The sequence below is a fragment of the Poromitra crassiceps genome (genome assembly GCF_964638095.1).
Source record: "Poromitra crassiceps genome assembly, chromosome: 2".
Taxonomy (NCBI): domain Eukaryota; kingdom Metazoa; phylum Chordata; class Actinopteri; order Beryciformes; family Melamphaidae; genus Poromitra; species Poromitra crassiceps.
Window position 1 is genome coordinate 60540373 of NC_139624.1, and position 16747 is coordinate 60557119.

The window sequence follows — 16747 nt, forward strand, 5'->3', positions numbered from 1 at the left end:
TTTCTCCCATTTCTCTTCCAGTTGTTGTTCCTGTAGTCTTAATCGATAAGTCAGTTTCTCCATGCTATAGATTTCTTCTATTATACCCCTCCATTGCCCTTGAGTAGGAGGTTCTACTTGTCCCCACTTCCTTGTGACAGCTTTTTTACTAGCTATTAATAAGATTTTGGTCAAATATCTATCTCGCAATCGTACATTTTCTTCAGTGAAGTTACACAGATATAGTACATTGTAACTCTTAGGGATATCATATCTAAGTATCTTCTGTACAAACTTATGTATCTCAGTCCAATACAATGTTAACTTGAAACAATTCCAGAATATATGTGTGTGATTTGCATCTGATGATCCACATTCTCTCCAACATTGTACATTTATATTTGAATATTTACTCTTAACCTTGGGCGTTATAAAAAAACGTATCAAGTTTTTCCAAGAGAACTCTCTCCATACCCGTGAACTGGTGGATGTTTGGTGTATTGTCCACATGTTTTGCCAATCCTCTTCAGAGATTTTTATATTGAGCTCTGACTCCCATTTCTCTTTGATATATTCAGTTGAGTTTTTATTTGTCTTCAATGCTTGGTATAACGCAGATATAATTCTGATGTTATTATTATTATATGAATTAATTATTATTTTGATCACACCAAACACTTCTATGGAGGGATCTCCCTTGATTTCCTTGATATAATAATCCCTTAGTTGTAGATACCTGTAAAATTCGTTTTTCTCCAGATTGTATTTATCTTTTATATTCTGAAAACTCTCCAGCTGCCCATCATTCACTAATGTACACCATGCTGTGATTCCCTTCGTTACCCACTGTTTAAATCCTCTATCATAATCGGCCGGTTTGAAACTACTATCAAATGATACCCATTTTAGCAAATTTATATCTTTTTTTATCTTATATTTTTTTATTATTCTAAACCATATTTCCAATGTGAATGATGTAATTGAGTCAATTTGATTTCCAGTTTTTTTATAAACTCTCTTATCTCCAATAATGGTCTGGATAGGCACTCCCCCAAACTCATTTTCCATTTCCTTCCATTTTGCTTTATAATTTGGCTTGCACCAACAAACTATATATCTTAACTGGGCTGCATGGAAATATTCTTTTAAGTTTGGGAGAGTCATGCCTCCTTTACCTTTCGGCAGCTGGAGAGTTTCATATCTCACTCTGGGTTTTTTCCCCCCCCAAATAAATCTTGAAATGACCCTGTCCCAAGTCACAAATTGGGTTAGGGGGACATCTACTGGCAGTGACTGGAAAAGATAAAGAAGTCTGGGTACAATATTCATTTTAATTGATTCAATCCTTGAGCTAAAGTCCAGCGGTAAAGTGGACCATCTTTCAATGTCTTTTTGAATTTCTTGGTTTACTCCGTTATAATTTGCTTTATATAATTTAGATATTCTTTTGGTGATGTTAACCCCCAGGTATTTTATTTTCTTGAGATTCCAATTGAAATTAAATGATTCCTTAATCTGTTCTGATGGTGTATAGTTAAGTGTTAATACCTGTGTTTTTGTAACATTAATTTTATATCCTGACAGATGTCCAAATGCTTCTAAAAGCTTCATCAATGCAGGAAGTGATTTATTCGGTTGCTCCAGGTAGGCGATGACGTCATCCGCGAAGAGCCCAATCTTATGTTCCGTGTCTTTTATTTTAACTCCTTTAATTTCTTTGTTTTCACGGATTGCTTGAGCCAAGGGTTCTATGAAAAGAGCGAATAGACTTGGAGAAAGGCAACATCCTTGCCTCGTCGACCTCTGTAGATTAATTTTGTCTGTCAAACTTCCATTTATTTTAAGCCTGGCTGTGGGTTCCTGATATAATGACTTGATACATTGTATTGATTTCTTATTAAATCCAAACCGTTCTAACACTTCATATAGAAATTTCCAATTTACACAATCGAAGGCTTTTTCTGCATCGATGCTTATTAGTATAGTACTATGTTTATTCTTTTGGGCCTCATCTACAATATGTATAGTTCTCCTGATATTGTCTTGCGCTTGGCGTTCTCTTATAAATCCTGTTTGGTCTTCTTCTATCAAATCCGCTAAAAATGTATTCAATCGCTTAGAAATAATTGCTGTATATATTTTGTAGTCTACGTTTAATATCGAAATTGGTCTGTAACTCCCACAGTGTTCTTTATCTCTACCTGGCTTGGGAATGACTGTGATTATTGCTTCAGTCCATGATGGTGGTATTTTGTTGTTTTCCAGTGTATAATTGAAAGATTCCACGAGTAATGGTGCCAGCTCATCCCTAAACATCTTGTACCACTCCGCGGGGTAGCCATCGCCACCCGGAGATTTATTATTTTTTAATTTACTTATCGCATCCATCACCTCCTGCATTGTGATATTGGCCGTCATTATATCATTCTGTATATTTCCAATGGATGGTAGATCCAATGAGTTCAAAAATGCTTTCATTTCTTCTTCATCAGCAGATGGGGGTTGTGTATACAGGTCTTTGTAGTATTTCTGAAAGATTTTCTCTATATCCTCTGGTGCATATTTCAACTCGTTTGTGTGGGGTTCCCTTATTTTACATATATTATTAATTGCTTGTTGCTTACGGATGCGTTTGGCTAATAATTTAGTTGCTCTTGGTCCCACTTCATAATACTTCTGTTTCATAAACATGTTTCTTCTTTCAATTTCCTCTATCAGTATGTCATTTATCTTGACTTTCAAGGTCTTAATTTGTTGATATACCTCTTCATCTTTTGTATCCTGGTATTCCCTTTCCAATTCTCTTAATTTTCCAGTATCGTTTTCATATGTCGCTGCTTTAGCCTTTTTTAGACTAGCAGTTGCAGCCAATAATTTTCCCCTGATGACCGCCTTCATGGCATCCCACATTATTGTTGGGTCCACTGCTCCATTGTTATTTTCTTCTATGTATCTTTTTATTTCTGTCTTTATCATCTCCTTCCTTGTTTCATTATTTAATATTCCCATGTTGAGTCTCCATACTGTATGTCGTTTCCTGTTGTTTAGGCTTAATTTCAAATAGAGTGGGTTATGGTCAGACACATCTGCTCCTCCAATTCTACATTCCTCCACTCTGTGTCTATCACCTTTATTAATAAAAAAATAATCTATCCTTGAATGAACTTTATGAGCAGCTGAGTAATGTGTAAAATCTCTTTCCAAAGGATGAAGGGTTCTCCATATATCTATCATCCCCATCTCTTCCAATGACATATTTACAAACTTTGTTAGTTGCATTTTTGTTTTTTTGCGACTTGTTGTGTCATTTATGTGGTTCATAACAACATTGAAATCCCCGCCACAGACCAAGGTTCCTTCTGTTTCTGCAGCTATGACATCAAAGAGAGATTTAAAGAAACATCTATCACTCTCTGGGGGCGCATATACATTTACCAGTGTTATTGGTTCATTTTCTAATCTTCCTTTTACTATAATAAATCTGCCATCTTTGTCTTTGAATTCCTTTTCATAATCAAATTGTGTTGTATTAGATATTAATGTTGCAACCCCTCTTCTGCGTCCCCCTTTGTATGAGCTGAAATATGAATTCCTGTATCCGTATCTTTTTAACTTTCCATGTTCTAATTGGGATAAATGGGTCTCCTGGAGGAATATAATTTGTGCCTTCTCCTTTTTTAACTTAGTCATAACCCTTTCTCTTTTCACTGGAGTGCTTAGACCATTCACATTCAGCGACATTATCTTGATGTTGTTAGTCATCCTTATGTTTTCTCACTCTCTGAATATATGCTCCCAAACAGTTTAGAACTACACAACCATAGATATTGACAAACTCAACATAAACACATAACACATAGGACTTCAAAATGTGGGGTAACCTCCCCAATTCACCGTTGGCGTGTGTGGGGGAAATCCTCATCTCAGAGGGCCCCTCTCTAGACCTAGGACTATTACCTACTAGTGTGAGTCCCCAGTATCTAGTAATGTCCAACTTAAACTCAACCTATGTAACTAAACCTCTATCAGTCGGTTCTGAATGTAATATTATGTAAAGAAGCCTGAAAAAACAATAACAAAAATCAAATATTCCCACTGCGGATCTATTTACCCATGCTGTTGACACTCTAGTGTCTAGTCCGGTTTGTAGGTATGGGCATTTAAGATGGTTGAATAGTCTAGCTCCTTATTTATTATCTTCAGCCCTTCTCTGTCTCTTCATCATTGACTTTGATTTTCACCATACCTGTGCTTTTCCCGATCCGCTGTAGTTAGCAAAGCATTAGTCTATTTCGACTGGTATACTTGCAGCTTCTCTTTCACCCGCCGCATCACTTCCTGGCTCCGCTCCTTGGACTGCTTTCGCTGCTCCTGCGCTCCTCCTCCGTTCTCCTCCCGTTGCCCGTGTGCGTTGCCTCCACCTGGAACGTTCACCGTGTAGCCTCTCGCCTTCACGTCTCGTGTAGCCTCCTTGGCGTCTCCGTATGTCTTCACTCCGTTGTTCCAATGGATCCGCATCCTGTCAAATGGGGTCTGGAAACGTATCCCGTTCTCTTTCAGCACTTTTTTGATGCCCATATATGCCTTCCGCCTCTGGACAATTTCAGTAGCATAATCATGGTCAAAGTAGATTTGCTTCTCCCCCACACATATCTTCTTCTGCCACGCTTTCTTCAGAACCATTTCTTTTACCTCGAACTGGAGAAAGTTAATGACGATTGATCTGGGAGTAGCACCTGGTCCCGGTTTTTGATTGAGCGCTCGGTGAGCTCGTTGTATCTGAAGTTGAATCCCCTCTGGCAGGTCGAGCTCGGTAGTGAAGAGCTGCTCCATGTATTTGCTAGCTGAGTTCCCCTCCGTGTCTTCAGGCACGCCAAATATTCTGATATTATTCCTCCGGGACCTCCCTTCGAGATCGGTTACCTTGTCTTGCATCTGGCGTGCCCGCTCTGCTACCTCCAACAATGTCATGTTTGCCTCTACTTGCCAATCTTCCAAGTCAGATACGCGCACCTGTGCTTCCTCCATGTTCGTCTTTTGAGCCTGTATCTCGTTGCTGTTTTCCGTGAGTTTCCGGTCTATTTCTTGCCTAAAATTGGCGATTTCTTCTTTGATTTCTTTCTTCAGTTCGTCTTTGAATGTGGTTAGTTCGTTTCGTAGTTCCTGTTTGAGCTCTCTTATATCGTTGCTAATTGTAGCAAGCCCAGCTCGCAGCACTTCTGCGTGTTCCATTTTCTCCGTTTCTTCTCCCTCGTGGTCACGTTCGGGGTTTACGTCCAATACTTGTTGATTTTCACTTTTGCTTTGTTCGTTTTTGCCTTTCTGACTTCTTGTAAGAGTTCCCACACTCATTTCCTCCATTAATCCGTCGAATTATTCTTATTATGTGGGTTTATTTCTTCCGACTTGAGAGAGGTGGTTAATTACGCAGCTACTCTCTCCGCCATCTTCCGGAAGTCTAAACTGTGTGTTTTTAAGAAGAAAAAAAAATATGCCAAAAGTGTGGAGCAATAAAAAGGCCATTGACCTCTGACACACTTTGTTTATGATATGAAATCTTGGGTAAATAATCATGCTTGATTTGATATTTAGCATCGCCAAGAGTTTGATTTGAGCAAATGATACATTGTAACATAAGTATGTATTAAGTATTAAGTAAGTAACCGAAATGAAGGACTTATTAATTGTGATTGTGAACACATAGGGAAATTTTAATCTATATAGATGTGTGAGATGATACATTTTTTTCTAATAAGTTAAGGATAATAGTTATGTTAGTTTTCTTTGACTGTGTTTGAACTTATAGTTTGTTATCAATAATTTATTTTTAATATTGATAATAATGATTTATTCTTATCAAAAGTGTGGAATTGTCATGGAAAATTATTGATCAAATGCTTATTGATTGATTAGTTATTAGCTATGGCAATTCCATGCTGTATTTAGTGAACTGTGTTTTTCAGCAATGCAGAGGATTGCTGTTCTGTGAGAACAAGTATCTTGTTTTGGGGAAGTGTCTAGAGAACATGTGAGTTCCTGTGGGAACCTGTGTCTTGTTTTGGGAAGAACTGTGAGAATAGACACTTGTTATGTATTCCAGTGAACATCAGATTAGCTACATGGCTGAATGGAAAGAACTGCCCTCCACGGTGGGGGGGCGGGCAACATTGGTTTTAGTATATGAACTGTTGTAAACAATGATGCGGGGCTCTTGTATCGTCAAATGTAGATGAGAGGAGACCTCCGTGCACGGAGAGATGATTGTGGAAATAAAAAACCTCCTATGAACATTTAAAACGGATATCTAATTATTGATGAATCAGCAGAGCATTGCAGTGGATTTTTCCTCCACAATAGCCTACTGGCCGGTGTTGTGGCAAAAAGTGATTTGCTGCCAGAAACACATTGTGCTGGAATGCCTATTTTGGCACGGGCAACGCCCAAACCTCGGAACATGGCGATGGTATCTTGGCCAGAGTGCAAAATGACACTTGCGGGAGGCAGATGATAGGCTAAGAGGTGCACAGACATGCCTGGGCCATGCCTACACCTGTGTCCAGCGCAAAACTGGATGGTGGAGGCAGACGATAGCTTAAGACGCAGGGAAGATAGCATAAGAGGCGCGCAAACGGCAGCGCAAACGATAGCGTATGGCGTATAGGGCCCTAAGAGATCAAGAAATGGCATGGTGTTAATAATTTGATTTGACATGATCAAAAAGCCAATGTTTAACTAAGAACATTTGAAGAATGTGGCATCTGCTCACTGTGCGTTTTAACTTGTGTGTGTGTGTGTGTGTGTGTGTGTGTGTGTGTGTGTGTGTGTGTGTGTGTGTGTGTGTGTGTGTTACCTCTCCATAGATGAGGGCACTTGAGGCGGCTGTAGCTGAGACTGGGACTGCTCTAGAAGCTGAGAGGCAGGCTGCAAAACACACACACACACACACACACACACACACACACACACACACACGCGCGCGCGCGCGCGCGCGCGCGCGCATACACACAGGCACACCACAATCAACATGATCGTCATCTCCGCAATCATCATCAATTCATCATCATCATCAGGGAAATGTTGAGGGAGGAAAATATAGCAGGAAAGCATGAAATACAAGCACGGGAAAACAAGAGGAAGAGAGAATACTGTGAATAGAGCTGAACAGGCATGTGACTTTCTGTGATGTTTTCCGCCCCGGAAGTAAGCTCCCCATTAATTTACTCCATAGACATTTCGAAAAATCCAAAAGAGTTTTAAGGCTGGAACCAAGCCGACCTGTGAACTACTGAATCGTGAGTGAACATAAAACATTCGGTGAGCAAGAACAAAAAATACCAATGGGGGGGAATAGAAAATTCGTACCAGCCTTAAAACTTGTTATGTAAGTCACGAAAAGTCACGTGCCTGTTCAGGTCTATAGACGGCAAGTAATGTCTTCATGTCTTCAGTGTAACATTAACAGAATTTGGGACCAAGTAGAACTGAGGACGAAAAATAATTAAAACTACAACTTGGAACTACAAAAAGAACAAAACAAGAACTGCCACAAAATAACATAGAAACGGTATCATACTCTACTCATAAGACTCACATCTCCAAAAAAAAAGCATGCAACCTAAACCACTTATGGCTACCAATATTACAACAATGTTCAAACAAAATAACCAGTTACTCAGTAACATCCATAGACTGCAAATGCGGTGCCAACATGGTTGCCATTGAAAACCCTGAAATGATCAAACTCTTAGGATATACAAGCAACTCAAGTGACATGTCAGGTTTGAATCCAACTAAAGACTTTTGTGTCACCTCATTCACATTCTCGTATGTTCCCTTTCAAGTCCATCTATCTCAAAAGTTCCATGAAATAACATACAAATCTAAATGGCTTTACTCAATGGCCCTAAAAAACGATTTCAAACAGCCCTTCAGCATCTGTCTTCTATAAATATGAGCACGGTGCGTAGGGGCATGACAAGGGATTGGTGGGTTGTTATCGGTCCTTCACCAGTACCTGGGGAGGGGCTTCGGTGGGAGGATCAGGAGGGGCGGAGGCTACACTGATGATTGGCACCACGGTGGCCAATGGCTGAGGCACAGGTGTGGGCACAGGAAGAGGAGGGGAAACATTAGCAGGCCCCACCCCCACTGGGAGTGGCAGAGGAGAGGGAGGAGGGGAAGCCACACCCCCTGTTGGCATGGGAACGTGAAGGGACGGTGATGGAGAAGGGAGGGTCACCAAGGAAACAGTAGAGGTAGACGGAGTTGCACTGGGCTGAGGAGAGGAGGATGGAGAATGTCAGAGAAATGAGGAAGTATGAGAAGAGGAAGCAACACGAGGGAGAGGAGCAGGGGGGACAGGAAGGGGAGGGGAGGTGGTGAGGGCCATAGAAACAGGTTAGAGAAACCCACCAAGCTAGGTTTTCTAGTTGTGACCAGTTGTGATGAACAAACTACAAACAAACTACAGTCAACACTATTGGTATTGGAACAGCGAGCTAAAGTTAGTCTTTTACTTAATTGTTGACTCATCTAAAGGAGGAGAATGAGATGGATATGAGGGAAACAGAGACGGTCAGCATTTGATTCTGGGTCCTTATTAGTATCCGATAAGTCATGTTAAAACAAGGACACCAGAAGAAAACTAGAACGACCGCAAGGCGGACTTATGCCTCCGCCATTAGTTCATTCTTGAGTCCAAATCGCCATTTGAGGCAAATCGGAAGAAATTCCGTCAAGGCGCTCCTGTGATGTTGCGTTACAGAGCTTGGAAATTGGGTGTGTGAGATTTCACAGTGACCTTGAACTTTGACCACCAAAATGTAATCAGTTCATCCTTGAGTCCAAGTCGATGTTTGAGACAAGTTTGATTAAATTCCGTCAAGGCATTCCTGAGATATCGCGTTAACAAGCTTGAAAATGGTGTTCGAGAGCTCACCTTGACCTTTGACCACCAAAATCTAATCAGATCATCCTTGAGTCTAAGGCGATGTTTGAGGCAAATTTGATGAAATTCCGTCAAGGCATTCGTGAGATATCGCGTTAACAAGCTGGAAAATGGCGTTTGAGAGGTCACAGTGACCTTGACCTTTGACCAGCAAAATCTAATCAGTTCATCCTTGAGTCCAAGTCGATGTTTGAGGCAAATTTGATGAAATTCCGTCAAGGCATTCATGAGATATCGCGTTAACAAGCTGGAAAATGGCGTTTGAGAGGTCACGGTGACCTTGACCTTTGACCACCAAAATCTAATCAGTTCATCCTTGAGTCCAAGTCGATGTTTGAGACAAGTTTGATTAAATTCCGTCAAGGCATTCCTGAGATATCGCGTTAACAAGCTTGAAAATGGCGTTCGAGAGGTCACAGTGACCTTGACCTTTGACCTTTGACCACCAAAATCTAATCAGATCATCCTTGAGTCTAAGTCGATGTTTGAGGCAAATTTGATTAAATTCCGTCAAGGCGTTCCTCAGATATCGCGTTAACAAACATCGTACGGACGGACGTACTTACGGATGGACGGACAACCCGGATCCATAATGCCTCCGGCCTGGCTATCGCCGGCGGAGGCATAAAAATGCCATCCATAGCTCACTGAGCCAGTACTGACACTAGTATTGACTGTTTGTCTGGGCTGACTTAGAGAACCTCAACAAACAACCAGAACAGCAAGGCAACTGGAACACAGATCAAACCGGGTACTGACAACATCTGAAATTAGACAACAAACTGTGACAAGGACAATATGAAATACGCACACGGGTCCGTGAAACAGAGGAAGACGATGGAACCACAAAGCAAACCTGGTAGTGGTAGACTAAGCAAATTCTTTGTACAATGTAGATGGGCAACACTGTCAACACCAGACTACAAAGTGAGACACTATTCAAATTTTTCCTGACAAAATAGGAGGCAATGCAGATAAGAGCGGCATATAGATCATGGGATTATATATATATATATATTGTGGTGACCACAACATAGTCTGCTAGTGATCTAGCAGGCTTGGGACAGAAACCTCAAGTGCAGTCATGTGACTCTGGTGGATTGAGCAGCTGGGGCTATTTAAGCTAATCAATGTCTCTTGTTCTTCAGTCGGTCTCCTAGCACAGGAGGCAACTAGACCACTCCACACAGCCTGCAGCTATTAGCTAGCTTATCACTCTGTTAGCTAGAGCTACCAACGTGCTGTAACATGTACCGTATGTACATAGTTAGGGATCTGGAATAAATGATGCCAGCGACATGCTGGATCAACTTTTACCTTCCTCATTTGTCATTCCCTACTATATATATATATATATATATATATATATATACATATATATACACACACACATACCATACACCATACTGTCCTGAGGAAAATAGTGGACATACACAAGTATGGACAACAACAACTTCACATACTACACACATTTCAAAATACTTTTGTCCTAAACACCACATTCACCTTGTGGAGTTGATCAATTCTTATTCCTGAAGCAATATTACCCATCTTTATCTCCTTAAAGTTTGCCCATGTAATTGAGAGCCATGCTTTTGATCAAACGGTTAGTTGGGGCATCTCGGGTGACACCCTGCTAACAATGGGCATGGTAGATCTACATAACCTGACACTGCCAGATGGGGGCGGTATTGTTTTCACAAACCGCACAATACCGCCCCCATCTGGCGGCATCAGGTAAAGATCTACACCCGAACAGGACAAAAACAAGAGAGGGGCAACACATTCCTCCAGAAATATTCTACTTCATGTTAAACACATTCACAACACATATGTTACATGATTATGCATACAAGTAAGATACACACATGAACCCCCCCCCCCCCACACACACACACACACACGGTTACCTACATCCACCACACCCACACAATTCTACCTGAACGAGAGCTATATGAGCAGCCTGGTAGAGAAGATAGAGGTGTTCTATAATGGGAGATGGACTGAGGTCACAAAACTACACACGCCCATGCGCACGCACACGTGTGCACATACAATCACATATAAAATAGGAATATACAAACACACATACAGTACAAGCATACATACATATACAGACATAAGAGCATGCACATACACACACCATCGCACACACATAAAAACAAACCCCGTGATAAACGCAGGCAGCATGCCAAAAGAAGGAAAGGAAAATAGAAGAAACAGATTGAGGTGAAGAAGAAGCAGAAGTTAAAGGGAAAAAAACGATGCTATTCAACATGAGCAAAACATGCACATAATACATACAGATACAAGACCAAGCATGACAAACACCAAGGATGACAAATAATGCCTATGACAACTATTTAGGTCAACTGAATAGTTGGTTGCTGACTGGCGACGTGACTAACTAGCTGGCTGAAAATGAATATGTTGAATGAGTGAGTGAGTGACTGGCTGGTCAAATAACTGAACAGATAACTGACTAAATTGACTGAATTGAATGGCAAAATAAACAGCAGATTAGTTGACATCTGACTGAATGGCAAAATAAACAGCAGATTAGTTGACACCTGAGGGGTGTACCACGAAGCAAGATTAGTGGCTTAGCGAGGTAACTTCAGGTTTAACTTAGGTTTGCCGTACCACGACGCTAGTTAACTTCTTACCGAGATAGATCACCATAGCAACTTATGCTCTACGGCTAACCTGCTTTGTAGCAGGTTAAGTTCAGAGGATAAGATCAAAACCCATGAAAGACCCACCTGCTTACCAATCAGCTCTCTGGAAACAGCGAGTCACCATTCATATGGTCCCCATATGAAAAATACATTGCATTCAAATGGAAAAAAAAAAGGAAAAAAAAAATACTCCTGTTGAATTAATCAAGGACTGAAGCCTTGCACTTGTTGCAGGCTACATTTAAATTAAGCCTTACTTACTACTTTGGAATATGTTTTTATATACTGTATTCATTTTTGTGCTCTCAAGTAGGCTAGATATGTTGTTTGACCCCGCCGATCGATTGCAGCTGAATGGTGAGTGGAGAAATACCACTAAACCGGCATAAAAAGGTTACATAAACGTCTCCAAAGCGCACGGTGCCATGTGCACAACGGAGCTGAGGCTGACGTTGGGTTGGACATGGTCATACATGCCAGAATAGCCTACTACATCTAAGCAATTTAATATGGCACACAGATGATTCATATCTAGGCTACTCCTGCATTTTGCAGCTGCAACTGTGTTGCTTTTGGCCTGTATGATGTGATTGAACTTCATATTATTTCCAGCATAGTCCTTGTATGAAATATGGAGATATGCGACTCTGCTGCCAATAGCCTATATTATGTGACCACAAAATAGGCTATTTTTTATATATGAAATCTATGCCCGCACGTACCGTGTCGATTCAGTTCAGCAGCCTTTTATTATTTTATTATATATATATATTTTTTTGCCTATAGGAATTATTCCATCAGTGCGACCAAACACATCATGAGATCATTATTATTCATTGGGCCTAAATGGTCTAAAAACGCCTACGGATTTTGGAAATAGACATGCAGGTTATATTGAATTTATTGAGAGGGTGAATTGAGCTGCTGTAGATAGCCTACGTGGAGGCAGAAACCGCTCGTCAAAGAAATTACTGATGTGAATAAAAGTGGTAACTTTAGACAGTCATTCTGGAACAGACTAATAATATCCAACGCGGATTTTGATTCTGAAATACATAGTAAAGCTTCACGATTTACGCTTTGAATGAATGAGGAAATAGGGGTGTCTGGCGCTGTAGAAGCTGGAGCAGTCCATATTGCATTGTGATTGGCTAGTTGTTAAAAACCACGCCTCTTTTGCGGGCACGAGCTCGGTACACGAGCATTTTCATGTGCATGCGCTCTCAGCTTGATTAGAAAAACCTGGATCCACTTAACGAGTTGATAACTACATTCGTGGTATTGAGTTAGCAGATGGCAATGATCTGGTTTAGCCAAACCAGATCAAGGGACAGATCCTGGATCTTCTTATACAACATTCGTGGAACAGCCCTCTGACTGAATGGCAAAATAAACAGCAGATTAGTTGACATCTGACTGAATGGCAGATTGAATTGATTCTTGAACTGTTTTTGCCTGGGTGAATGACTAGATGTGACTGTGATTTGACCAGCTCAGTGACCTTGTGGTTTGAGTGTCCACCCTGAGACTGGGAGGTTGTGAGTTCGATCCCCGGCCGAGTCATACCAAAGACTCCCTGCTTGGCACTCAGCATCAAAGGGTTGGAATTGGGGGGTTAGATCACCATATGATTCCCGAGCGCGGCACTGCTGCGGCTCCCTGCTCCCCCAGGGGATGGGTCAAATGCGGAGAACAAATTTCGCACACTCAGGTGTGTGACAATCAGTGGGACTTTACCTTTACCTTTACCTTTAGATGTGTTGATCAAATGTGAGAGATGAAGCCATGGTCAAGTCAATCTGCATTTGTGTGTGTGTGTGTGTGTGTGTGTGTGTGTGTGTGTGTGTGTGTGTGTGTGTGTGTGTGTGTGTGTGTGTGTGTGTGTCTGTGTCTATACATCACATGCGTGTGTACAGTAGTTTGTCAGTTTTTCTTCAGCCTGTCTCTGTGTGGGAAAGCCCATAAATTACAGAAGCTATTTGAAGTGAATGCCTCCCTAAAGTTGTTTGGAACTCACACAAACCTGAGTGTTTATACCTACTGTGTGTGCGTGTGCGTGTGTGTGTGTGTGTGTGTGTGTGAGTGTGTGTGTGTGTGCGCGTGTGTGTGTGTGTGTGCGTGCGTGCGTGTGTGTGTGTGTGTGCGAACGTGCGTGCGTGTGTGCCGGCATAGATGAATGCAGACAGTTATGACAGCTCATGAATCAATCTCCTGTGTGTGTGAAGCACCAGCATCTGTTTGTACAAGAAATGTTCTTATTAAGTGTTGCTGTTTATGTATGTTGCAATTAGGGGCGTGTGAGTTACCTGTGCAGAGCCCTGTGGCAGCGATGTGTGAGAGGGGCTCTGAACCAATGTAATGCTGGACTGACTGGATGCAATGACCTACAGAGAGAGAGAGAGAGAGAGAGAGGAGGCCAGGGAGAAAGAAATCCAAGTTATGAGAAAACCAAATAAGATACTGTACACACATAGATATGGAATATTACAACACCAACTGGGACATTCGATCTTGTATATCCTATCCCTTGTCCTGTTGATTTCCTGATTTGTTGTTGGTATACGAAAGATAAATATTTATATTTATATAAAAATATAAAAACATTGTATATCTTATCCTAATAATACCTAAACCAGAATATAGGCCTTTATCCAGAATGCTGTGTGCATGTGAAATGTTTTGTTCCAAAATGAGATATCAACCATTTTAACTTTAACGTCCAGTTTCACGCTCAATCCAATCAGTTTAGGGGTGGCATTAGTTCATAACAATCCAATCAGGTTAGGGGTGGCATTAGTTCATAAGGTTTTGTGCTGGGAAACAACACACAATAAGAATGTGGTATCACTCTAGGCAACTTGCCACTTGCCAGCGTCGTTCTACATCTCACTTATGGACTGGTTAACTTGAAGCGAAGGCAGCCACTTCAAAGAGAAAGCCAACTTGCTGGAGCAAAAGTTTATTATGGTGTAAGCATAAAAGCAGGGTTGAGGCATTTTGCTCAAACTCTTTCTCAGACACGGCAGAAACATGGGAATAAAATGTGATGGATTCTAGGTGCAGTTCCAATAGATGTTGTAGTTTAAAAATGCTCCTTATTTGGATATTTAGATCATGATATGAGGAATTGAGCTGCAACTGCAATTTCATTTGCTACTTCATTCTTTCTTGGTGGTGGATCGACATTGACTGGCAGTTACTGGGGTCTCCAGTTGCTATGGCTAGTCTCACCTGCTGGGGTGTCCCAGGTGGAGCTGGCTGAGAGGTGGAAGGTGCTAGGGGGGGTCCTGAAGTGGGCTGGGGGGTTGGGGCCTGAACCTGCTGCTTAGAAAGAGACCAAAATAAAAAAAAGTACAGAAAGATGGACAGAGGAAGAGAGGGGGTATTGTAGGATAAAGAGAGGATGGAGGAGAGAGAGAAAAAAACAGAGCAAGAGAGAGCGAGAGAAAGAGGGAAGAACAAGCAACCATTACAACATATTTATAGCTCCTATACCAGTTTAGGTTTGCTTGCTGTTGTGCATGTGAGTGCAAACACAAGGTACTTATGCTGCTCTCTAGTTTTTTGATTTAGATTCTCACCTTGTGTATGCACAGATGCACGCACACGCACACACACACAGCTATTAATCCATACACATGTGCATCAATACACACATACACAACTTATAGTCTAGCAGGTACAACAGTACAGACAAAGTCCTGGGGTTAGTCAGGGGGTGAGTTCAGCAGGTTTCCATGCAGGTTGAGCCCTAAGTGATTGGCAATGACAACAGGTGGATGTTATAACGGGTCAACGAAGCACACATCAGAAGCTGGTTTTGGTCTTTACAAAGGCAATATAAATCTGGAAAGCAGACATGAACTTCAAATAAACCTGAAGATTTCTAAAGAATAATGATAATACAACAAAACCATAAAGCAGTAAATAAATAAAAGTAAATAAAATAAAGCAGTGCTGTGTTTTCCAAAAGGAGTCCGACAAGCACAGACTTCATCTTTTGATTGATTAGCTTCAGGCCTGGGTAAAATAATATTTGCAAATATTTGCTTCATGTTTGATTGGCATGCTTTTAATGTCAGATGGGTGGGGTTTGCTACAAAGCCTATACCACAATTTTTTTTTTATATACTTCCTGTGATTAACAACTTACCTGGCACTAAATGAACTGTCCAAACCCCCTCCCATCTCGTAAGTATGTTCAAACATCCCGAAAATGATTTGCAAACAATATTTAACCAGGGTTTGACTGGTTTAAGATGCCATAAAAATGAATGAAACTTCAGTTGGTTTCTTTTCCATTGTCTTCTTTGGCTCCAAACCGATACACAATAAAGCTAAACTACAATGAAAAATGTAGAAAATAGAGGTACAGTGCCTTTTTAATAGAAAAAGCTCAACTGGCAGGAAGCTAACATTTTCCACTAGACAAAGTGGCTGGTGGATTCCAAAGTTTGTTAGCACCTTTCACCGTTAAGTGCCAAGTACATTTATAGAAAATAATCTCTAAAATATGGTTGCTACCTGTCAAGGTAGCTGGTTGAGTGGATTAAATTTAGCAGCCACCCACATATTGAATTTCCCATCGTACTAAGGGGCCTGATAGGCCTGTACCTTTCCTCCAAACTACGTTCTCCTTCTATTGTTGAACTGTATTGTTTGAGGAATCAATGGCACTAAAGGACAACAGCATTTGAGCTAACAGACTAATAGTTTTGTTCAATTTATTGTGAACCCTTAGAAGGCCGTAGGCAAGTTTATACTTGTCCCCAAGCTCTCCCTCACAAAGTGTGGTGGGAGCTTAAGTATAGTTGCACCATACATGCTACCTACCTTCTTTAACCATCAATGCTAACACACACACACACACACAATCACATCACAGTATGAAAAAAATACCATAGACGAGAAATTAATCTAAATGAATTGAAATAAAACTATAGGTAATGAAAGGTAAGAAACAAAGCTTGAAGAAATGAGAAGAGCAATGAAGGTGGTTCAGAGCAAACGAAGAAGAAAGTTTGAGTGCGGGGTGACACAGATGATGGCAGCTTTCTAAGGGTTTCATGAATATCAGCCGTGACCTTTGAACCCTGAGTAGGAAGCTTGACTTCCGGTCTGAGCAGGAAATGACAACACATTA

General features: G+C 41.0%; 1 protein-coding gene across 1 annotated transcript in view; it reads right to left on the reverse strand.

Annotated features, from left to right (window-relative positions):
• Positions 1-16747, reverse strand: part of wnk1b (WNK lysine deficient protein kinase 1b) — a gene marked incomplete at its 5' end in the record, with an annotated part of 328259 nt that overhangs the window by 55249 nt on the left and 256263 nt on the right. The window contains 4 exons of the mRNA XM_083662628.1: positions 6830-6900; positions 7994-8254; positions 13911-13988; positions 14836-14928. Coding sequence (XP_083518754.1) covers positions 6830-6900; positions 7994-8254; positions 13911-13988; positions 14836-14928 — 503 coding nt within the window. The remainder of the gene's footprint in view (positions 1-6829; positions 6901-7993; positions 8255-13910; positions 13989-14835; positions 14929-16747) is intronic.